Source organism: Numenius arquata, chromosome 18 (assembly GCF_964106895.1).
Source record: "Numenius arquata chromosome 18, bNumArq3.hap1.1, whole genome shotgun sequence".
Lineage (NCBI taxonomy): Eukaryota > Metazoa > Chordata > Aves > Charadriiformes > Scolopacidae > Numenius > Numenius arquata.
The window spans coordinates 1,834,759-1,859,361 of record NC_133593.1 but is presented as its reverse complement, the minus strand read 5'-3'; the positions used below and the strand labels follow the sequence as shown (position 1 = coordinate 1,859,361).

The 24,603-nt window shown below is 45.0% G+C and overlaps 1 protein-coding gene across 2 annotated transcripts in view; it reads left to right on the top strand.

Annotated features, from left to right (window-relative positions):
• Positions 1 to 24,603, top strand: part of AUTS2 (activator of transcription and developmental regulator AUTS2) — an 801,330-nt gene that overhangs the window by 762,896 nt on the left and 13,831 nt on the right. Inside the window, exons 7-13 of one of the 2 annotated variants that reach the window (XM_074160426.1) lie at positions 12,289 to 12,766; positions 14,369 to 14,622; positions 15,436 to 15,656; positions 16,121 to 16,165; positions 20,483 to 20,578; positions 21,911 to 21,982; positions 23,692 to 23,721. In XM_074160426.1, coding sequence (XP_074016527.1) covers positions 12,289 to 12,766; positions 14,369 to 14,622; positions 15,436 to 15,656; positions 16,121 to 16,165; positions 20,483 to 20,578; positions 21,911 to 21,982; positions 23,692 to 23,721 — 1,196 coding nt within the window. The remainder of the gene's footprint in view (positions 1 to 12,288; positions 12,767 to 14,368; positions 14,623 to 15,435; positions 15,657 to 16,120; positions 16,166 to 20,482; positions 20,579 to 21,910; positions 21,983 to 23,691; positions 23,722 to 24,603) is intronic. The other variant, XM_074160428.1, reaches the window with a different exon arrangement.

Genomic DNA, 24,603 nt, shown 5'->3' with positions numbered 1-24,603 from the left:
TCGGCTCACTTGAAGCCTGTAATCTAATTTCCAAACAGAGATGAGAAGAGTGAACAATTCATTTTCTACTTTACATGGCTGTGGCGGTAAACTTTTAATCCTTTTAGAATTACAGTTCTTTGCAACGTGGATGCAGCACCACAAAGTCCTGCATGTAGGGCTTGAGTCTTTGAGTGCAGCAGTTGCTGGATAATAATTAGCCTCAGCAAGGCACAACATGAATCAAAATAAAAGTTAGGAGCATAGAACATTTTTCAAATGGTATTTTGAAGCAAACACAGGCTGACCGTTTCAGGTTGTGTAGAAAATCCTTGCGTTTTGGACTGCAGGAGTACCCTGCAGGGTCTTCTTCAGATTTGGGCTTTGCACCCCATGTTGGTGTCTGTTCTGCATGTAGGACACCATCGTTTCAGTCTCGTATCCTACCAGCCAATTAGCCAGATCATAGTTAGAATGGAAATATGTGTGGGGCAGATTTCGTCGTCATTGCTCACCATTTATTTTGGGACAGAAGATATTTCTTTAGATTTTTACGGTAGGTGCTGAGCTGAGGTTAAGCAGCGGGTGCTTACGTCTGCTAAAAGCCTGATTTTCATCCACGCTGGTGCGTTTTAGGATGTGTTTATGTGACAGCTCCTCAGACAGTTTCTTTATCATAAAGAAAACACCGTTGACGTGCTGTTCTGCTCTGTTTTCATTAAGGACAGGTCAATCAGTGAGGGTCTAGTAGAGGTGAGAGCTGCTGCTTCTCATGTGGAAAGGCCTTTTCACACCAGTTCAGTGTCTTTTTAGTGCTCTGAATGGGCAGCGTAAAGATTATCCAAATCTCTGGAAACAAACTCCCTGGTTAGAGCTTCCTTGAAGACAGCATGTGCCTCAGTAGTGAACAGGTAGTTCACAAGTGCCTTCGCACTGACTTTGCACCTTTGCTGGTATTTTGCTTTCAGGTTGGTAATAAAAAAAGTCCCAAATTCCATTTTCTACAAACTACCATGGGCAGTGTCCCTGAAATGTTAGTCAGTCTTCTAGCAAAATGATAGGAAGGAGGATGTGCAGTGATAAAGTGATAGCCCTGAGATGATGAGCGCTGCCAGACCTTTGTTCCACTTTATAAGCTGATCATCCAGAGGGGTTAAGAAGAATACTTTTCCAATCACATGGAGATGCCCAGTTGGCTGGACATGCTGCAGCCTGTTATTCCTCCAGGTCTGTTGGAGGGCAGGCCCCGTGCTCCACGAGTCAATAGTCCTATCAAAAATCCTATTTCACAGTGTCCTTCTGTATGAATTTATAAGGAAAAAACCCCTAATGTCATGGATAAATGGAGTGAGAGTAGTTCAACTGATTTGGGTAAAATGTATGGAGCAATTAGGATGTAATGGATCCTTTGCTGTACCAAAATTTACTCTACCAGGAGCCACCAACTGCCCTGAGGTCTGTGAAACCAGAGCTGGTTGATGGCACGGCCTTTCCCATTGCGATTAACATCTGTACAGACTGACAGGCACAAACCAGCATCTCTGAGACCTGCCACGCTCCCATCATCTCCCACCTCCGTGTCTGGAAATTAATCTGATTTAGGCAAATAATCTGATTTAATTTCATTTGTTTATGTAGTTTTGGTGACCGGGGAGGGCTGCAGACTGACTGGTGTCCGTTTAGTTCAAGTAACTGGAACAAACTAGTCAATGTTCAGTAGATGTAAAGAGCAAGCTGGGAGAGCCGTGGTAAAGAAAACGAGATGTCAAGGCAAAGCAAACCTTCCAGAGTAATTATGTTGGGCCTTTTAGTGAGGTAGAGAAGACATCATGAGATCTTTGGACCAGAAAGGGCCCGTAGTACCTACATGGAATGATACAGGAGATAGTGATGCTCCCTTATGAATGGCTGTAATATACTTTTCAATCTTTGAATTATCATCTAGACCTTCATGGAATATCACATTCCTGCTTATAAAATGCTATAGAATGATGTAAAAACAAAACTGGTATATGTCAAAGAGCCATTGACTTTATCATGCTTTTTTCTCAATTTTATATACTTTTCTATTTTAATTTCTATGAAATCTTTTAAGTCCTCTACGACCGTCCTGCACAGGAGGGATTTGGTACAGTCATGTCTACCTACAAAGAAAAACTTTTAGTAACTGTGATCTCAGAGCAATGAAACGCAAAATGGAGTGGTGTTTCATTGGTCTTCAGTTAAGTTACAGCTCTATGTTTAAAACTAGTCAGTAATTTGGCCTTTTCCCTCCTCCTTTTACAATAAAACAAATTTATGGGATGTGTTTTAGCTCAATACAAGAAACTCAGACATTCCTAGACAAGGATAACTGACATATAAAAGACGCTGAGCTGACCAGAACATTGAGATCTCGTGTCTACGTTTACCGATACGACCCAGAGCAGAAAAATTCTGCCTCAGTGGTACTGTGTTAGAGCAGACAGTTGGATAATATCCATCTTTTTCTCTGCAGTGCTGGAAAGGCGAGCGAAATAGTTCCAAGCATGAGAATATACTGTAATGCCACACTGATCGCTGGAGTTGTGATGTGTGAGCTCAGCGAAGTTTTCCCGTAGGCGCTAATGAGCTAAAACAGTTGTAATTAAAAGTGGGTATTGTGATGGTCATGCTGAGCTCCGTCTCAGTGTTAGCAAGCGGGGCGCTGGGGTTTTTAAGCTCTCTGCTTATATTGACATCATGCCTTTAAAAACAGAATAGAAAATTCTTGGCTCTAAAGAACAAATTCACAAAGGAAGCAGCGGTATGTGTCTGGTGAGTTATGGGTATGACACCTCTCCGGGGGAATAAATGTGTTATTTTTCTGTATAAACATATCACACAGATCTCTTTTGTCTTTTCATATATTAAACTGAGCCGTCATGCTAGATTTGATCAGTGTTCATAAGGTGATACTTTCCAAGTTGCTTTTGAAAGCCGGTTTTGTTCAAGCTCACTCAAGTAATCCTGTCGCACACGAGCCTGTCGTGAGCATTTGGGGGAATGCTGTGTCAGTGGTAAGGAAGTGGGGTGATAGATAAGCCCAATATATTTTTCTTCCCTCGCCCTGTGATGGGATTAACCTCATGCTAAGGTTATCCTGTCCCTATTGATAATTGGAGAAAATTGCCAGGCCGTGCTGTGTTTTATTTTTTTAATTGGTTGGTCTCCCTTACTGCCACCTCATTTACTCTGAGGAGGTTTGAAAAGCTCCCACCACGCTTCTGCTCTGCCCACGGGGCAAGTCCCTGGGTTTTGTGTAAGAGCTGAAGGGGGAGAGGGGAACGTTCCTTTTGGAAGCCAAACCAAGGTGATGTTGGGCTGGACAGGCCTTTGCAAGCCCCGACTCCTCGCTGAGAGAAGGAGGGCTTCACTCTTGCACCTTGCTCTGGGTCTCCAGGGTTGGTCTCTGCTGTCAGCGGTCTCTCTCCGCTCCCTTTGTACGTGCTGGAGCTGAGCTTGTGGGGTTGCCTGGCCCTGGGGATGGGTTTGGGGGTAAGGACACCAGCCTGTCCCATTCTCCCAGCAGCAGCAAAGGAGACACGTGCCACCAGGGTGTCTGGTACCAGCACGGTGACTGCACCTGTGCTTTGAGAGTGCTCGGAGGGTCGCAGTAGGAGATTCAATCTGAGAAGATTTCGAGAGAGGGACGTTGTCTCACTGAGCTGGTTTAATTTCTTTGAGGTGTCCAAGTAGCAAACCTTCAAATTGCCGTAATTGGTCCAGGCTTGCAAAAGGCCTTTTGAGAAGATCCTGAAGAACAGGCTACTGTGGCAGCTCAGTTGTTAGGAAGCAAGAAGCAAAGGACTGTTACCAGCAAACTGTAGCTAAAAAGGAAAGAGTTGGGTCATTTTTGTCCTGATGCGAAGTGGCATTGGTTTAAGGGCAGCTGGAATCTGGAGTCCTGTGTCCTGAGTTGGTCAGTGTGAAGGACAGAGGGCAAACAGCAGTAGTCACGCATGGTCTGAGGACACCTGTGAAAGCTGGAGCTGGAGAGAGCTGTTAGAGACCGTATAGAGACCTCATCAGGCTGAGAGAGCAGGGACTGGGTCAGGTCAGGCAGATTGAGAGCAGTGCACATTACACCGAAACAGGCAAGTGCCTTCACAGGGCTCTGAAGTAGCTGGGACAAGTCAAGACAAGAAGCTGGGTGTTACTAGAGGTGGTTTCATGCAGGGCTTCGCTGGTGTCTGCAGCTGCAGGCTGGGAATGACCACGCGTGGTGTGGGTGAGGAATTGGGTGGTGAGTAACGTGGTGAGGATGAAGATGCTTGGGTATAACGGAGTGGTGCAGATACTGAGGGCGCTCAGCCGCTTCCGAAAGAAAGTGTGGCAGGAGCCCAAGGCATGCAACGGGGTAGCAGAAAAAATAACAAGAAGTGAGGCTGAGGGGAGACCTTCTCGCTCTCTACAGCTCCCTGAAAGGAGGGTGCAGCCAGGGGGGGAAGTTGGTCTTTTCTCCCAAGAAATAGGCGATGGGACAAGAATAAACAGCCTCAAGTTGTGCCAGGGAAGGTTTAGGATGGATATTGGGAAGAATTTCTTCACCCAAAGGGCTGTCAAGCCTTGGAAGAGGCTGCCCAGGGCAGTGGTGGAGTCCCCATCCCTGGAGGTGTTTAAAAGCCGGGCAGACGTGGTGCTGAGGGACATGGGTTAGTGGTGGCTTTTGTCGGTGCTGGGTTAACGGTTGGACTCGATGATCTTAAAGGTCTTTTCCAACCTAAATGATTCTATGATTCTATGATGAGACACATGGGAAAGGTCTCGTCGGAAGAAAGACTGGGCAGATAGGAGTTGAACAACTTCCATAGGAGATAAAAGGGGAAGCAACTTAATTTCGTAAAGGAATGGGTGATCCTGGTGGTTTGTAGAGAGGTCTTTTCCTTAAAGACTTTCAAGAACTAAGTGGAATTTGAAAAGTGAGAAATTAAAAGCTTGTGGAAGGAATATTTTCATACGACATGCTAAGAAATTTACTGCTGTGGGCAGGAACTTGAAAACACTCAGAAGGGACTTGAGACATTATGTACAATGAGACTTATGTACAAAACAAGCCCATGGTTGTTAGCACAATTCTAGAAAATCTTGGAAGAAAATCTCAGCTTTTGGGAATAGGCCAATCTTTGACCAGAGATCAGCGTGAGATCTCACGTGTTGGACAGGTTGTTTTACGTACGCTGGCTGCGAGGTTCCTACGCCTGTTTTGGAAAAACCTTGTGCTGGCTGCAGTCGGTGGCAGGGAGCCTGGACCTCCTGGTTTAATAAGGCGTTGTCCACGTTTCTGTGAAACTAGGTGTGCTTACAAATGTTGTGGTTACAAGACCTGGATTTCTTTAATTAAAATGCAAAGTTGAAACAGGAAGCTATAGCTCGTTGGGCTCAAACCTGTTATTAAAGAATATCCCCCAACGACTTTGTCAGCGTCACTTCCAAGGTGGAAATGTTGCCGGTCCGTTTGAGAAGAGTCCACCAGTGCTGGTAGCTGGCTACCGAATACTTCAGTATACATCATCAGTTAATGATGTAATTTATTGCTTCCTAACCGGAAAGGTCAGGAAGCCAAGAGATTTTCCCTGTTGGAGGTAAACCTTTGGCTGTGCATGTGTGTATGTGTGTGCATTGAAGCAGGATGGAGTTACCGTGGGGTTGCTTTCTCCTGTAGGATGTTACAATCACATGCACCTATTTCCTATCAAGTGCAATGGGATGATTTCTGAGAGGGGGATGTTTGCGTGTTCTGTACTTCACTTTCCTCTAGAAAGCTTTATCCCATTCCTTTTTACTTAGTGAAGAGGTGCTTTTTAAAGAAAAAAAATCAGAAACATCAAGTGCTTTCGATATTATACTCACACTATATAGGATATAGGAGTTACTTTTATGGCGTATGTTCTGTTTAACAGCTGGATGAAATAAATTGTTTCATGTGAAATATCGGAGGACTCTGCATTCTCAAATCAAGGCCAGAAGCAGCTCAATGTCTGAAGAATTGTCAACATCTTGTGCAATTCCACTAAGTGCTTCTTTTCATTGATCTGCAACTTTATTGTTGACAATTAAATCCATTTCAACGCAGAAGATAAACATTTTTAACAGGAGGTAGCAAAACCTTTTGTCCTGAATGATTTTCTTCCCTGTTTTATAATTAAGTACAAAGTGTGTCACAGGTCTTGCTATTCAGTTGTACTAAATACCTACTTACTGTGGAATAATTGGTACCAGCAGATGACAGAGCTGCTCATAACCATGCTTTCGAATGCGTGTTTTTAATTTGCATAATCAAATACTTTGTTAGTGTCCTTGGAAATGAGGATGAAAGATGACTGTGTGCTAAAAATGAAAAATTGTTTTTAGCAAATTATGTGTATCCAGTACAACAGATGAATTGCTCTGGGGCCTTTCTGATGCGCGTTGGCTGCTGTACCCAACAACCTCCTCCATCCTTTGCAGTAATACTTTCTGTCATCTGCCTTTATTTATCCCAGTGTTTCATTGACCAATGTCTAATCAATATGAAATGTACAATCGGGTCTTAAATCTGATTAATTATTTCAAGCCTTGTAAAATGCTTGTTGAAGTATTCCTCCCAGGGCCGGTGGCCAGCGGGGTATAACGTTTTCTGCATTCCATTGACTTCAGAGAAGTTACGAGGGTTTGTATTGGTTGTGACAGTTTGTACCAACTGCCCACTTATCCATGTTAAAACTGAAGAAAATAGTTTTTATATTTTTTGAAAGATTAATTTTTTTTATCTTGCATTAAGAAGTTTACAGAAAATTTTAGTTAAGCAGAGGTAATATTTAAGAGAAGAGTTTAACTTCTCAAAGTAGTAAAAGAAAATGAATACTATTTTTAAATTAAGTAATGCTATAAAAGATTTCCTTGGTAGGCTGAATGTTCAGTCCCAAAGATAATGCTGTAAAACACTGAAAACTCCTATAATTTTCCTACTTGTGCAATAAAGACTTTGAGCTTAATCCAAAACCTTCTCAAGAGAATGGAGAATTCAGTATTGATTCAGAATTGCTCTCTCAAGATGCCTGCTTACTCCCAGGCCAGCTGTAGAGAGGCTGAATCCTAACAAGGACAGAAGGAGGAGTGACAGGAGTCTGAATGAAACCCAGTTATTGTTCCAGACCTGGACATGGAAAAGTTGGGTGATTTTGTGTTTAGGAAAAAGGTTTGGCCACTGGAAGTTGGCAGCATCATGCAGGACATTGTCTAAGGAGATTTAATTCCCCAAGTGCCATCAGTCCAGGGCAAAGATGCCCAGTTCACAGGCCCTTGGCTGCCACTCAGGACCTGGCCAGGTTGGTGGTGCCCCAGCTCTCATCATGAAACACCTTGTGGTGGCACTTAGCATCTCCTGTGGTCTTTGGTGCAACCAAACATGTTGAACCTATCTGCAGACAGCACTTGACCAGGCAAAATTAGAGCATTCATTATTGGTGAATCTCTGGGAATTTCAAATTTGATGAATTTCAACAGGGCCTTTTTGTCAGCAGAAGAATAGGTGGGCGTCGTCTTGTGGCTGTGATGTTCTCAACTGGCCACCTCTGGCCATCCTCTAGCTCTTTTGGATCACCCACATGGTATAAAGGAGCCAGAACATGGGGTTTAGGTCAGATTTTACTGGTTTGCAACATTAGGAAGAGAGGCAATAGCGTTTCAGCTGTACGCTGTGTAGAACCTGTGTTCATTATAAAAATCCATGTCTTTTTGTGGAAGTGTTTGCACGCACTGTGTATTTCTCTGTTAACGATGTGTATACATATAACAGACATGGGTATTAATGTAAATGCCTATGTCTTACACGTAACATAGACATACACACGGGAGTGCATGTGTCTATGTGTATGTCCATAGAATGTGTATAAAATATAATGTAAACTCACAGCTACGGGGTCTCTCTGATTCCTGTACAGTCACTTGGGTACTGACAGGTCTTCCCAGTGCACCCAGTCTGCTCCTCTGGTCTTACCGAGCCAACCGAGTAATAATCACGCAGACACAGCAAACTGCTAATTGCATGTGTGTTACCGAGCTCTGTATCTTCAGAGATCCCCAGGTTGCGTGTGTTAAGTGAAAAATAGAGGAATTTGAGATTTAAGGCACATCAAAGGGCAAAGACAGGAAGGAAGATGATGAAGTTGTATGTCCTGGCTGCGTGGGACGAGCTTAGCCAGTGTTTTTCCTCAGTCCTCAAAGAGCATCGAATTATTATTCCTTTTTCAGTAAAAAACACTGTCTGCTGCTGGATGCAATATCAACTCAGTGGAAAAAGGGGAGCCTGTGTCAGGACAGAAGTTACATCCCATTTACTGCTCTTCTGAATACCGATGCAGTAATTTTACTTTATCCAACGTAGGGTATGGAGACTGCCGTCAAACGAAGTTAGCTTGCTTGCTGCTTCAGCTGTTGGGTGGAAATGAATTCCTACGATGTATAAACTCAGAAAGTTGTGTGGTTGGGTTGTCTGTGTCATGGTGACGTGAAGGATGTTTTCCCCTCAGCTTTGACACTGAGCATTAGTCAATCAACATGCAGAAATAATGTGATGTGCAAAGAGATGCTGGTGGAAAAAGCATAATCTCGTACGTATGGCCTTGAAGTGCTGTTGATGAAGACTTGAGCCCTCCTTATGAAATATGTAATTGGTAGCGTTCATCACTGCTGGGGGATTTCAGCTCCCTAAATAGATGCTGTGGGATGAAGAACGATTTCTGATGTGTATATCCTACTTCCCAGCCATGCAAGGGTGCGTGTACCCGGCACACGGCGGGTAGGGGGGCTGCTGGGCCGTGCGGGGGTACAGCGTAGGTGCAGGGGGGTGAGGCAGAGAGAGGGAGAAACCCTGCACACGGTCAGTGTTTGACGTTTGGAATAACATTATCTTATTAAATACGGCATCTTCTAAGCTGCGAACTATCGGGAAGGGTACCTAAGGGGGTGGGTAATGAAGATGTAAGCAGCAGCAAAAAATACCCTGGAGACAGCAGGATTCACAGCCCTGTTCTCCAGGGGAGGAGGAGCGACTGCGTGAGGAGCAAACTCCCCGGCAGAGAGCTGTGCTGAATAAATGTTAGACATGCGAGAGACACTAAAAATAGCAAATGAAAAGATTTAATGAATGCGCTGAGTGGAAGGTGTTCCCCACAGATTTGGAAGTATCTCCTCTGCAGGGTTTTCAGACCACCTACTGTGTATTCATCTTGTAGGGAGTTTCTAATGACAAGGCTAAGCCCTCAAAGCCCTAATTATTCTGCCTTTCTGTCAAAAAACCCCAAAATGTCATAACTCTTACACCTGTAAGGACTAGGAGCAGAGATCCACCTACTCCTGAACAAACTGTTGCTCATTTCTTTCCTCTTCGGGGCCTGTCTAAACACGAGTGGTGATCGCACTCTAACTTTTAATAATGTTTGATCAAACAGCATTGATCCAAAGAATTAATGCAAACGGAGTTTCCTTTATTTATAACCTGCAATTTAATTGCAACGAGATAGACCTTGGGCATACAGCAGAGTGATTATTTCTATTCCTCCCGAGTCCCGCTCTTGCCCCCATGGTCTGCTGATGCAGAGTCGTGGAGGAGCCCCTGTGCCTGTTACAGATTGCACACTCCAGAAGTGATTAAAGTACCTCCTCGTCAAATATTTACTTTCCCCCCCTTCTTTCTCTCTCTCTCTTTCTTCTCCTCTTTGCCTCCCTTTTGCCCCTGAAAGGTTTATTTCCCTTCTCTTGCCCACAGACTATTAAAACAGTCTGAACTCCGCTTTGCCCGGCTGCGCGCCGTTGCACAGGGGCTGTGAAACACCCAGTTACGGGGGGACTGAGGTGTGTGGGGGGGTTATATCTCTGCCTGAAATGAAACCCTAGTGATGACACGTGTTTGGCACCTTTCTGCCAGGCTGTCCCTGGCACCTCTGCTGGTCAGAGGTTGGCCAACGCCGTTACAGGTGCCCGGGCTGGGGGCTGGCAGAGCCCACTCCCGTCATCTCTATTCCCACACCTTTACTTCAGCCCGTGCACAGCGCAGCTGGCAACAGTGTTCTCTCATTGTAATATTATCTTACTATGCCTTTTTTCGTTTTGCCCCTTAAAATTGGCAGAAGAATGAGTAAAATTTTCCTGCCTTAAGGTTATTTAGTCCTACTTACTTTTTAAATTATAAACTTATCCTGGGCCCCTTTGAATCTTGCGTGTTTCCCTTATGCTTTGTTTCCATAATTGCCAAAGGTGTAAGTCCAATTTCTCAGGGCAGCTGTGTGATACTGCCCTAAACGGTGCTCCTGGCTGCAGGAATTGCCTTTTCCAGTCTTGGCTCAGCAGCATTCCTTAAAATTTGTTTAAAGGGGTGTCACGCGTCAAATATTCATCGGCAGAGCTGTGGAGGAGTGATTCAAATGGGGAATTGCTGTAGAGCCCCAGTGAGCAAAACGTCCCTGTAGGAAATGTTAAAATTATAATAATATTCATTGTTATTATTGAAGAGCTGGAAAACAAACCCAAGTCATTCCATGACCAGCCCAACCAAAAAAGCCTGGGTTCCTACTAATATGTGTTTTAAGGTTTAGACCTTGTGTAATAAGGCAGAGAGCTCACATAGTGTTCGTTCCCTTGGGGGTCAGGAAGGGAGTGATGATAGAGTAATAATAATGGAAAATAGTAGTGCCAAACAGGGTCTCCCTTCCCTACCAGGTGCTTTACTTTGAAGAGAGTTGTCAGAGAAGGAAGGCGAGAGGCAGATGCACACACACACCACACGGAGTGTTGTCTGACTCTCATGTCTTTAAAGAAATCAGATTCAGTGAAAGAAAAATCGAGGCAAAAAAAATACGTTATTTCCCTTAACCTTTTTGTTCTGTTCATTTGGCAGCCCCGGCAATCGAGATGTTATAGTGAACATAGAACAGTAATTAGGGATAAAGGGATGCGCCCAGAAAACAAGCAGTTTCTCCGAGAGGAGAAGGATGTGGAGCCTGGCTTCCTGCGGAGCTCTCCCCCTCGCACCACGGCCATTTGTGCTTACGTGATTCAGTAGATAATTTCAGGGGGTTTTATGGGATCATTTAGGAACTGATTTTGCCAAATACACATACAGATGGTATTACCTACTCACAAATTTATCGGCACTTTTTTATGGCCCCAAATCTAGGAGTCATGCAATTATTGTGCAAATCTTTCTTAAAAATCGATGAAATGGTAGCATGGTTGCATGGGAAAGTTGGGAAACGAATCCCAAGGAGACCAGACACAGGAGGCCTGTGTCCAGTTCTGAGCTCCCCAGTTCAAGAAGGACAGGGAACTGCTGGAGAGGGTACAGCAGAGGGCTACAAAGATGATGAGGGGCCTGGAGCATCTCTCTTATGAGGAAAGGCTGAGAGACTTGGGTCTTTTTAGTCTGGAGAAGAGAAGGCTGAGGGGGGATCTGATCAATGCCTATAAATACTTAAAGGAAGGGTGTCAAGAGGAAGGGGCCGGTCTTTTTTCAGTGGTGCCCAGGGACAGGACAAGAGGGAATGGGCACAAACTTGAACACAAGAAGTTCCATCTAAACATGAGGAGGAACTTCTTTCCTGTGAGGGTGGCAGAGCCCTGGAAGAGGCTGCCCAGAGAGGTGGTGGAGTCTCCTTCTCTGGAGACTTTCAAAACCTGCCTGGACACGTTCCTGTGCTCTGGGTGGACCTGCTTTGGCAGGGTGGTTGGACTAGATGATCTCCAGAGGTCCCTTCCAACCCCGTATCATTCTGTGGGTCTGTGAGGCGAGGATGGAGAACCCCATGTCTTGTGCTACAGAGACAGGATGAAGCAGAGCACAGCTCCTCCTGGGATTTTCCCTAAGGCAGACGTGGAGATTTTTGAGGGGCTCCGACTCAGGGTTTTTACAGCACTTGAGCCACTGCACTCAGCTCTGCTTTTGTGTGCTTGCTTTTTTATACATTAATGAAGACAAGGAGAAGGTTTCTCCTTATGATAAAATAGGAGAAGAAATATTAGGAGAAGGACTTTCAAAACCGCCTGGACAAGTTCCTGTGCAACGTGCTCTGGGTGGACCTCTTTTGGCAGGGGGTTGGACTAGATGATCTCCAGAGGTCCCTTCCAGCCCCACGTGATTCTGTGATTCTGTGACTTGAGGCTGAGGGAAGCTGCTGGAATGGCTTTGGATTTGATTTGGTTTCACGATACAAACGTACCTGCCTGGAGGGCGGCTCTGGCACAGCGGTTGGTTTGGTTTTGCCCATCTTGTTGCACACTCAACTGTTTTCTCTCTCTCTCGTGTCGTTGCAGATAAGGAGTTAGGCGTCAGTACGCTCGCTGAAAATGACGACCCTGGTGCTAGGGGCCCCGCTGTCCCGAAAATATCAGGATTAGAAAGGAGTCAAGAGAAGAGCCAGGACAGCAGTAAAGACCCAATACTTGAGCCTGTGGTGCCTAAAGACCCTTGTCCTCAGGTGACGCAGCCCGTGGCCCAGCCCCAGTTGGAGCCGCAGCCGGAGGCCTCCTGCCCCAGCCCCGCGCTCGCCCCGCGGCCGGAGGCTCCTGCCCAGCCGCCCCCGCCGCCAGCCGCCCCGCTGCCTCCGGCCCCGGAAGAAGCCACTCGCCCGCCTGCGCCGCAGCTGCCCGTCCAGCACCCGCCCCGGCCGCCGTCACCGGTGCAGCCGGCGCATCCCAGCCTCCCGCCGGTGCAGCCCCATCCCGCCTCCCAGAGCCTCTCGCAGCCACTCTCTGCCTATAACAGCAGCAGTTTGAGCCTCAACAGCTTAAGGTAGGACAACGCAACCGCGTGTGCCCCAAAGCCCCGTGTCTTTGCAGACCCACTGCCCAGTGGTGATGCTTTGCGGTGCCCGGAGGCAGTGGAGATGAATTAGCTAAACCAAATTAGCTAAAGTGACAGCACGTCCCGTCCCATCACTGGGGGGGGAAATAAAGGGGACTTGGTGCATAAAAGCTCAATTCTCTCCCTGAAATGAGCCAGGATCGCTTTATTCCTGATGGAGCGTTCCCAGAAACGCTGGGTATTCTGCAGCGCTTGGTTAATTTGCTTTCACTTTTCCTGCCTGTCATTGTGTCCTCAGGTTTTTGGAGGGCATTTTATGCAATATAGACCCGGGGAAGAAAAATCCCAGCTCTTGCAGGCTGGGCTGCTCTCTTGAGGGATAACTTCTTTTACCCTCCCATCCCTGCAAACATCTCCTGATTTCTCTAACCACTGACGTGCCCTGGAGCCAGAAGTCCGGTCCAGCTGCTGCTGGCCCTGCTGGCAGCCTGGCACAAACCGTCTTGCACCAATGACTTTAAAGCTTAATTGTTCCCTGCACTGCTGACACCTTGCAGCCCTCAGCGTTTTTCTCTTCACCTGGCCACAGCGAGATAAACCTCACCTTTTACAGGGGGATATCAAAGATGAACTGAGAGATTAAACAGCATGTTCACAGGAACCCGTGATGTCTCTGTGAGTCAGGGACCTCAGGCTTCCCCTCCTCTGAGCTGATGCTGTCAGCACGAGGGCATCTTTCCCCAAATCCGAGCCTCTAGCAGACAGATGGTATCCTCCACGACCTGGTGAACCAGTGCTGTGGTTGCTTCAGGGTTTGACTAAAGACTGGGAGGTGTTTAAGACTTTGATTTATTCTTAACCAAGTTAGTATTGCTCGTCTTTAAAAGTCACTGCAATAGAAGCATGTCATTACTTGAAATAATGGCAGGTGGAAGTAAAGCACTATGTGAATATATTTTAAATGCTCGTTAGTAAGAAATGAAACCTGGAAAATTGCAACCAATCTAATTGCAAATATTTATTTTGCTGACTTGTCTTTATTTATACTGTGGGGGCAGAGAGAGGCATTAACTGTACAATAAGCATATATCTGTTGTTGCCTTCTCAACTTCATTTCACATTTTCTGCAGTCTTTCATCTAAGTCATAGCAAAAAAAAATAATTAAACTTTTATTAATGCAGCGATCACTGATTTTGAGCTTCATTTGCCTGAAAACATGAATCAGAAGCAGTCATGTAGAAAGGGCCTGATAATTAAGTAATGAATGCACAGGGCTGATTGCTCCTTTGTGTGTCATTCCCGCGTTGTTGGAGGATGGAATATCAGCCTCTTCCAGAGAGGGAGAATATGTCTCGGGGTTTGGTGTGGAGAGACCACAGGAAGTAGAAGGCCCTAGAAAAGGCACAGCAGATGGTTGGAGAAAGGAGTATCACGGTGGCATTGCTGGAAAAGTAGAGTAGTAACTGTATTTGTAATATATAACTTACACTGGTAACGTGTTTAAGATGAGCCGTGCTTGGTGGGTTGTGTATGTTCGGAGGTTTTCTCTCTCCCGTGCAACGCTTAATTGCTTTTCTTCTCGTTAACAGCAGCAGCAGAAGCAGCACTCCCGCCAAGACTCAGGCCCCTCCTCCGCACATCTCCCACCACCCCTCGGCCTCGCCGTTCCCCCTCTCCCTCCCCAGCCACAGCCCCCTGCACACCTTCACGCCCGCCCTCCAGCCCCCCGCGCACCCACATCACCCCAATATGTTTGCCCCTCCTACGGCTTTGCCTCCTCCTCCTCCATTGACGTCGGGGACGCTGCAGGTTCCAGGACACCCAGCTGGTAGCACTTACTCAGGTAAGAGGCAGGCGGGTCACGGCCCCGGCAGATTCCCCTGTTTTAGTCAGAATAATTCTTTTTGGGGCCGTTCGATGAGGGCCGTTGGTTGGTGCTCATTGCTGAACGATTTGGAGCGATGTCAAGGCCAAAAGCCACCTAGAAATGACTTCTCGGAATGAATGTTTTTGGAAGGCTGTGCTTTTTTCCGTGTCTGTCTGTTTTTTCTCCCCGTGGTAAGAACACACCAGAGTTCGTCCCGTGCCCACCCGGAATCGGTGACCCCCTCAGCGGTGGCCCCCTTGGCTCGAGGGGAGGTTGTGGTTGGGACTGTGCAAGATTCTCTGTGTATATGGGGGTGAGATGTAGATTTTTATCACTGGAGAAAATTGTGCTCTTTTATTCTTCAACTGTGGGGAGATGGAACGTGTCTGTTCCTCCCAGGTCACCGGGGGAAGGAAATGGAGGATTATCAGTGTCCGAGTAACATCGTTTTGTGTCCGTGCAGCGGCCACTCCATGTTCACTCGCTCCAGGTTCCCCGTTCCTCACCTATTTAGGACTGTGTCCATGTCCATACAAATTTAGGGAGAACCCTCAGGTTAATGCTCAGAGGAATGCCGTGGTGAAGATGGGCTTGGTGAGGGAGGGGGAATGGAGACTTTCTTCTGTCTCTGAGGGATCTTTCTTACCCTGTATAGTGTCGTGAGGGAGTTTTAAACACCAGGGAGTTTTAAATGCAGAGTTGCTACCACAACCAGCAAAAAGTAAGTGACAGAAGGTCTGGAAAATTCCCTGAGCTCACGGGGAATTTGTTTTGCTGTTTGTATTTCAGAGCAAGATCTCCTCCGCCAGGAGCTAAACACGCGGTTTTTGGCCTCGCAGAGCGCAGATCGCGGGGCCTCCCTGGGCCCACCGCCCTACCTGAGGACCGAGTTCCACCAGCACCAGCACCAGCACCAGCACACACACCAACACACACACCAGCACACCTTCACGCCTTTCCCCCACGCCATCCCTCCCACTGCCATCATGCCGACGCCAGCACCGCCCATGGTGCGTACCCCAGGCAGAAATGTGAGGATAAGTAGAGCACAACTCTATTCTTTATTACAAAAATGTCAAGAATTTGCCAGGTGGCGGGGAAGGAGTACTCTGCTGCCCAGGTGCCGTTGGGCAGGAGAGGAAGGACTGTCCCTTCCTGGCCGTTGTCACTCGTGCAGTAGGTTGAGGTGGCAGCGCGGGGGCTGAGGGACGAGGCTGAAGGGGCACTCGCACGTGGGACTTCCCAGTGCTTGGAGTGGTGGCCCTGGTGCCTCCCCCTTTTTGCCGTCTCGTAAAGACCTTGCTTTACCTTGAAGAAAGAAAAATCCCAAACAGTTTCATTGGAAACTATATTTTCTGTGTATTTTTTCCTCTCTGTTGGTTGCCGAGTAATAGAGAAGTAGTCTTCTATTTTGCCAACAGAACTAAAGCAAGGAAATATAACGTAACTAGTTTGTGCTTTGATCCCTTTGCAGTTTGACAAATACCCTACAAAAGTTGACCCCTTCTACCGTCACAGTGTGAGTTTTATTACTCTGTTTAAAACTGACTTCACTGCTTTTCTGTGGTGGGTTGGGATCCCCACTCGATCAATGGCACAATGTCGAATCTCCCCCGATCATCCCGCCAGGATTTACCATTATCGTTCTTGGTTGCTTTGGCTTTTGAAGGCTTGCATTCGTGGTGCTGGTTTCTGATAAAGATGCAGTATCAGCTTTTCCAATCAAAAGATCTCTTGCTCCTACACCATTTTCAGACAGGTTTGATGTGAAAAAGATGAGACAGAAGAGCTGACTGTTACACGAGGCAGGAGAGAGCAGTAATTTCATCGCCGTGTTTCAGTCGTGTCACAAACCCTTAGACTGATGTTTTTCCTAAGAAACTTGAAATGAAATGACAAACTATCATACAAATCCTTCAGGGATGGGTAATGTAATAGTTTTCCTAATATATCATATTTTGGTTTATAAAATCTGAAAACTTGTCTTATTCTTCAGATTTCAAAGGCACATCTGATCCACTGGGCTTGTTATGTTTTGAAAGCTCTGTTTGATGACAGCAACATGAATCCCGCTATGCACTAGATGTGTTTATCTAAAAGCTACTAAAAATGTTAGTTTTTGAGATGAAGTGATTTTTAATATTCCAGCTCTTTATAGAGCTTCTGCCCCTAAGGGTTTGAATCTACCGATTCATTTGCTGCTGAAATACCCGTTGCGTTTCCTTCATCGGATTGGCAGAGGCAGGGATCTGGTTGAACGCGGTGAGACTTTCTAAACCCCATGCGATATTTTGATGAGAGAAGGAGTACTGCATCGGCACTCAGAAATTTGCAAAGCACTTGGCTTTATGTGTTGGTTTTGCTTAGAAGTGGAACTGGGCAAAAAAAACTGGTTTAAGGTGATCGTGTGAGGCTTTGTGCTGTAGCGATGGAACACAGCTCCTGCGAACACCCGGTGCCTGTAGTACACGTGAACAACCCTGTTAATTTCTGACACCTCCTCTGAGTGACTTGAACTCCGTGAGGGTGTGTGCGGGACCAGAGCTCTCGGGGTATTAGGCAAACATTTAAGCCTACAATAATCACTTTTACTCAAAAGAGTAATGCTGCTCATTTGCATCACTGTTTGCAAAATTGCACTCGTATTTGCTGAGCTTTACACGGATTCAAAAGATATATTATCATCCATGCGGCGTGTTGATTCAGGCAAGAACACGGAACTGGGAAATAGGTAAATTAATTTTAGACAAATAAAGCACAGACACACAGGACACGTCATATAGGAAGCAGTGCAAAAGTCTCCAACAGTATATGCTTTTCAAATTCAGTGACGTTATCTCTGATAAATCTGGCAGTTACCCGAGTTGTAAAGGTCGTGGTGTTACCCCCTGTGAAGTAAGGGAGGGCTTCACGTTGTTGCCCCTTCACCAGTGAGCTGTGCTCTTGAACCTGGTGGAGCTCCACCAGCAGAGTCTGGTCCCTGACGCCTCCCCTGCCCTTCCCTCGGGAAAGGTTTGTCCTTGTGAAGTGGTTGCAGAATAATCACTATTGTGTCTGCTGGATATTTAGCAGCCTCATACCAGAAGATCAGCATGATGGCTACAAATTACATTGGTCTGTCCATCTCCAGCAAGGCCATGCTAGCCAGGGCATTGCAGTAATCCCTTCTGTCATGCCTATAGATCGTATAGAATCATGGAATCATAGAATGGTTAGAGTTGGAACGGACCCTAAAGATCATCGAGTTCCAACCCCCCTGCCCTGGGCAGGGACACCTCCACTAGAGCAGGTTGCTCAAAGCCCCCTCCAGCCTGGCCTTGAACCCCTCCAGGGATGGGGCAGCCACAGCTTCCCTGGGCAACCTGGGCCAGGCTCTCACCACCCTCACAGGAAAGAATTTCCTCCTAATATCTAATCTAAATCTCCCTTCTTCCAATTTAAAACCATTACCCCTTGTCCTGTCTATAGGTAATAGAGGAACTACTCGTATCGGCTTCCTGAGCGGCTGCCGTATCAAAAAGCTGCCCTAAGTGCAGACCCGATAGGGCTTTCCCTATTGTAGAAATATTCTGAAACTGTGGCACTTCCATAGACCTTTTCCTGGTGACGAGAGTTTCCCCTGTAGCTCCACACCGAGAATTCAGGTATCTTAAAAAGAGCTGTCGATGTTTTTAAAGCTCAGAAGTGAACTTTGCAGGAGAACGAGGTCTGTTTGAGAGTTAAAACCAATCTGCTCTAGAGCAGGGAGAACAGCTCACACAGGAGCTCGTGTAGACATTTAAAACTGTTTTCTTTCTTGGCATCTTTGATTTTACAATCATTTCTCTTTTGGGAGGGCCTTACTGCAGCAGAGTGAGGCATTGCTTTTACCTGCAGTTAACACCGGGTCTGTTTTAGGGTTACACTGTTCCCGGCCCCGGGAGAGCTGGGGCGCTACGTTATTCCCTGGAGAAAGCCAGAAGGGGAAAATGTCGCTCAAAAGAGGGGGAGAAAAAAGAAACACTGACTATGAAAGGTGGATTCTGAAAGCTGGAGGAATTTAACTGATACAAAGAGATCCCGGAGATACAATATTTTTATTTTATTAATAATTCTGACCTTGAGGAAAGGTCACATTTAATTAACTTACCAGTTGTTATAAAACTCTAAGGAAACCATTCCTTATTGTTAGTCATAGCCAATAGAATATTAAGTATTATGGCTGTTCCCATCGTTTGGAATTAGTCCATTACACACAGAATTAAATGCAGAAGGCGCTGGAGGATTTAAAACACATTTTACTCATTAAAAGTTATTGTAAATGAGGACATGTGTCTCTTAATGATTTCTCAGATGCCTACAGTTCAGTATCAACTAATCTAAAAATGCTTTCTGCATCACTGAATGGAGCAGGTCCAAATTAAATAGAATTAAAAACAACAATAGAAACGTGTTATGAAAGGAGACTTGATACCATGCTTTTAAACCAAGAAAATCTTTCGATACCTCTAAAGTACTGAGATATTTTCTCATCTTTCAGTAAATATAATGTGAATAAATGACCTTGCAAGAGAAGCTAGCAGAAGGAGAAATGATTAAGAAAAGCTCATACGTATGCGTGGCATAAACAAATTCATCCAAACTTTGCGATGCTGATTTCCTCTGGGATGTGATTGTCCCAGTGTTTGCCCGCTCGTGTCCAGTCTTTCACTTTGCCCAGTCCTGCTTCTGTTCGATTGGCCATTAACTCATTTATTTTGATCTTAAAAGTAGCATACAGTATATTGATTTTTGATCGTCTGTGTTCAGAGAATTTGTACCAGCCAGATAAACCTTTAGGTGTTTGGGGGTGTTTGGGGGGGCGAGACCAGCAGAATTCGCAGCCACCCCCCGTTAGATCCTGAGCTTTCACACTGCGACCATGTTTGGAGTGTGATGTTTTGAACCCCTGACTCTTCCTAGAAAGCAATTTTGTGTGTTATCTCAGCATTTTCCATGGAATTGTATGAGTGAAAGATTCACAACCGGACCACAGAGAGAAGATAAGATTTGGATGTTATGGTTTACTTGCTTGTTCCCCATGTCTTTGTCTGCATTAGTACAGAACAGCTTTTTTTATTTTATTTTTTACTGCTAAATTCTTAGAACAGATCTGTTGGGATCGGCAAGGTCAGTGGAGATAATGCACTTTTTTATACTTAGTAGTCTGTCTTTATGAAAACAGTACCCTCAATTTTGGAGAGGGGTTCTGCCTCAACATTTTGTTTAAATAATAATTCGTAAAAAATCAGATTGTCTCTCCGTTAATATTAGATGTGGCAGGATATCCTCTCAGACAGGCTAATGAAGTAAGAATTGTGCGTATTTTCCTCATTTCCTATAGCTACTATTAAAATCCTAACGTACTAATGGAGTTTTAATGATACAATATCCTAGAATTCATAAGGTTTTTTTTCTGCTTAAACGGTAGATTTCTGAGTCTTCCTCGGCTCGATATTCTGCCTTTTCTCTTGAAATGGCTTGCAAACCGAAGCCATTTAAAACCTCTGTCCGATTTAAAAATTAATAATTGAAAAAAACATAAATCTCTCTGACGCTATGGCCCAACGCAGGGGACAGGTTGCTGGCTTTGTGATTTTGGAACTGCTTTTAAGCTCTAAACATCATGACATTTGTGAACATCCCATTGACTGCTTCAACTAACATCGTCGCAACGAGACCACTTCTTCAGTGCTTCTCAGTTTCCTCCATGTGCCATTTCCCTAATACTACGCAGGAATGTGTCGCTGTTTGTTCGAATCCCTGACTTGGTTTTGCTGAGCGCTGGTATTTATGGTGTTCTGTCTCTTTGTTCCAGCTGTTTCACTCCTATCCTCCAGCTGTATCAGGTATTCCTCCCATGATCCCTCCCACTGGCCCCTTTGGCTCGCTACAAGGAGCGTTTCAGCCCAAGGTGAGAAGGAATTCTTTGTATATGTACTACTGCTCAAATCCACCGGTGTTACCAGCCGGGTTAGGGTTAGAAGGTGGTTCAGATTCTGGAGGAATTGAGGTCTGAGTTACAGCCTAATTCCATGGAGGACAATCGGATTTTTCCAAATTTACTACAAAGAGATGTTATTTCTCATTAGGTTCAGATACAGCTCCATCCATGGAAAAAATAAAATCTAATGGCATATTTAACTTTAGAAGCAATATAATTAGTTCTCAGATAGTGCGCATTAATGTAAGGTCATGTAATAATCAAGATTTTAAGAAATCATGATCACTATTGTTTACTCATTTCCATAACGATCTCACAGCTCCGCCACAGCGCAACGCACTGATTTAGCGCTGCTCTCGTTTGTGACAGCAAGGATAGAGAAATGTGATGAGTTTGGGGGTTTTTTTCTTTTGTTTTCGTGAAGTCACTCTTGATTCATAAGTGGGAGGAAATCATATTCTGCAGTCTGTGGTCCTTGCAACTAAAGACTGAAATCAGGCCTGAAATTTCTGCAGAGAAGACACCTTCTTTCTTCGATTGGCCCATCCGCTGTAATGGCTGAATATGTAAATTGCAGTTCATTAGTGGAATTCTTCGTATGTATGGTAATCAGACTGTTAACAACTCTGTTACTTAATTGTTAGTTATACTGTGGCTGATTTCTTTTTTTCTTCATTTTCATGTAGGAAGAAGCTCTGTCTAAATGTAGGGAATTTTTAGTTGCGTTTTTTTTTTTTCTTCACAAAGCTGCATTGTGTTATATTAGCTGAATATTTACATTCAAGTCATGGGAAAAGCTTTAATTTTTTTCAATGGATATTGCTTTTTCCTGATACCCCTCTGGTGATGGTTCATTGTGGATGGAGTTGAGATCCCTGTACTAAGGAGGTTACTGATGCTTTGGGTGTTGACTGTCAGGGTAGTGGTTTTGGCCGGTTCCAGTGGAGTACTGATAAGCAGCAGAGCACGAGCTTGGTCCCCCCAATACTCCGTTAGATGCCGTATCAGAAATATGTTGTGAATCAGGTTTTCGACAGTGGAAAGAGTTTTCCAGTATAAAAGTCACTGCTCCTTCACTTGTTTTGGATTACAGTAATGGGAAGTTGGTGAACAGTGGAAGTTTGAAAATTGAGATGATAATACATATATTACTAAATGGCTTATAGTGGTTATGCTTTCCTCTTTAAAAAGGTTGTCTTCATTACTTAGGCAATGCTAATGATGAAGTAGTATTTTTCACTTTCTGATGCTTTTATGCATTGTGTTACTCATTAACACTGTCTTTCCTTGTGCTATTTCTAGACTTCCAATCCTATTGATGTTGCAGCCAGACCTGGAACTGTCCCACATACCCTTCTACAGAAAGATCCACGGGTCTGTAGAAAATGTTATATTTTTCTTCAGTAAAACTATTCCTCCTGAAAACCTTGAATGCTAGAGCTACCGTGTTCAATATGTCCAAATTAACATCCCAAGACTAAAGCTTAGTCTGAGCTGGTTAAGTCCATGAGTACTGGAAAAGTTGTATGGAACAATTTAAATCCCGATCCTTACTCCTGTTCATCATTAGCAAAAGCCAATAGATACTGTGCAGTAGACAAGCTCTTCCCTTGCTCTCAGCAGGCATCCCCGCAGCCCAGAGGCAGAGGCGTAAAAGTCCAATTCGATGTAGAAATGTACAAACCTCTTCAAGATTTACGTTTATACTCTGTAATTGTTTTTAATGTGGGTAATGACAGTTATTCCCTTGGTTACTGTATCATTGATTGCACCAGTGAAATACGGACGCACTTTATTGATCGCTTGGCGCCTCTGGATTTTTGAGTCCCAGCGTATGTGAACAGCATTTATTGTCTCGGCACTTTGTCTCTTCGCCTTTTTCTGTTCCTTGCGAATGCCCGTGGGCTGTTTGCAGGTTTGAATTAATACACGTGGTTTGCGACGAGGAACATCATGCAGTCAGATTTTTATCAGAAGCCTCTGACAAAAGCAATGGGGAGCTGCCCTTAACAACCCACGTCGTGGTGTGGCTAAACTTCTAGGTACAGCAGAGCTGTTTTCTTTGGGTTATGCCAAGCTCCAGTACTTTGGTTTGCTCGGAATTGGGGCTGCAGTTGAGCTTTATACCAAAAGGAACCACGCTTTTTCATTTCTGTTTATTCTATCTAATTGAAAAGACAACTACAGCCTCTCGTCATTAAGTCATTTAGCTTTATGCTCCCTTGCAACTTGTAGCGTACTTTCGATTATTTCAAGATGATGGATGGTGCCATCACTGTGTCTGCAAAGTACCTCTTGCACCTATAAATCTCCTTTAATACTGCATTTCAAAAAAGAAATTCCAAAACAAATGAGAAATACCCAGGAGATTGAATTTATTTTCTGGCATTAATTGATTAAAAAAAAAGGAGAATAAGAAAATAACCTACCCAAAAAACACAGACCACACACAAAAATAATGAGAAAATTGTTTTTTTAATGCAGCCCCTCTTTATCAACATCTGTTGCAGTGTGAAAAATATGTAAGGCAAAGCCCATTTGTGAGAGAGAGCAGATGAGGCTGGCAGGCAGTAATGGCTGTGAGAGCGTACGAGCCAGGGACCCGGTGCCGGAGCTGTTGAACCAACAACTGGTTTGTTGGGTCACGTCTGAAACCCCATTCCAGCCTGTTCCAACCCAATTTGTGGGATGGAGCCCGTGAAAAAGGGGACCTGTCCAGTCTCCAAGCTTTGAGAGATGGGCACAGAAGTGTGCCCGAAGGATGGATGTGTGTTTTCCTTCAGAGTAGTTAACCAGCCGTGTTTGTAGCGTTAGATCCCCGGAGGAATGATGTGCCCGAGGACGGAGCGCTCCACACGAGCCGTCTTTAGTTGCTTGTCACCACTCGGGTACAGCAGCCCCGGGGGGCGGGAGACCGGCTCCCGTACGGAGGCCAAGGACTAATTATTATCCAAAAGGGCTTCATTTGAAAGTAAAATTATAACATTTTAATTTCGTGTCTTAATGAAGCAATACAAATTTGTTAATTAGAGCAATTGTTTGAGTGACAGGCATGTAACCAAGCTGTCATTTCTTCTTCACAGTTGACAGATCCGTTCAGGCCCATGTTGAGGGTAAGAAATCTTCTTGTGATACAGTTTGTCGAGCTCGTCTCAGTCCCCGCCGGGATAGAGCAGCCGCTTAATTATAAAGCAACGCCGTGTTTCGTCTTGGGTATTTCACACCGTGTTTGCAGCCAGTCCTTCTGTCTGTGCGTCTCGTGGTCACTCCAGGAAGATGCACAGTTGAAAAGTTAGAAGTTTTTTGTTCTTCTCGTGCAAGCCCCCGGCATGGATACAAGAGGTTAAATATTGATAACCCTTCTGTCGCCCTGGCTGACAGGGTTTCCTGAGCCAAATCCTAGAGACCCCCCCCCGGCAGCGATCCCCTCACATTTCACTGCAGACTGGAGGATTTTGCTTTTCAGTATGTACTTACTGTGTGTTTCCAGCGTTACTCTGGCCCTTCCTACCCTGGTATCTTACTGTCAAGTACAGACAGACAGTCCAAACACAAAATGTTTTAGAAATAAGGATCAGAAGGTCCAGTCTTCCAGTGATCCAAAAGGGGTTTTTTGTTAATTTTTCGATGTGTTCGAGAAGGTCTAGTTTTGATCGAACCAACCAATTGAGCTTATTAAATCCCCGGCACAGCCACTCGTTGGGAATAAGCGAAAAGCTTGGGTTTAGGGGAGTATGTGTGTGAGATGGGGTTTTATTATTTTGTGTTTTTAATTGTTGGTTGATATACACCTAGAAATAGAAGGCAGAGCTTATGCTGTAGCTTGTGGAACTACCAATAGCTTGAGGAGATTCTTGAATTCCTGTGGTTATTTTGAAACCTGTAGGAATCATTAGTTGTGTAGTTAACTACAGACCCCTAAATAACAAAATTGGAGAAAGTTTATCCTGAACGAGTCTTTTTCAGACAAGATTTCCAGATGTCTGGGAAACGGA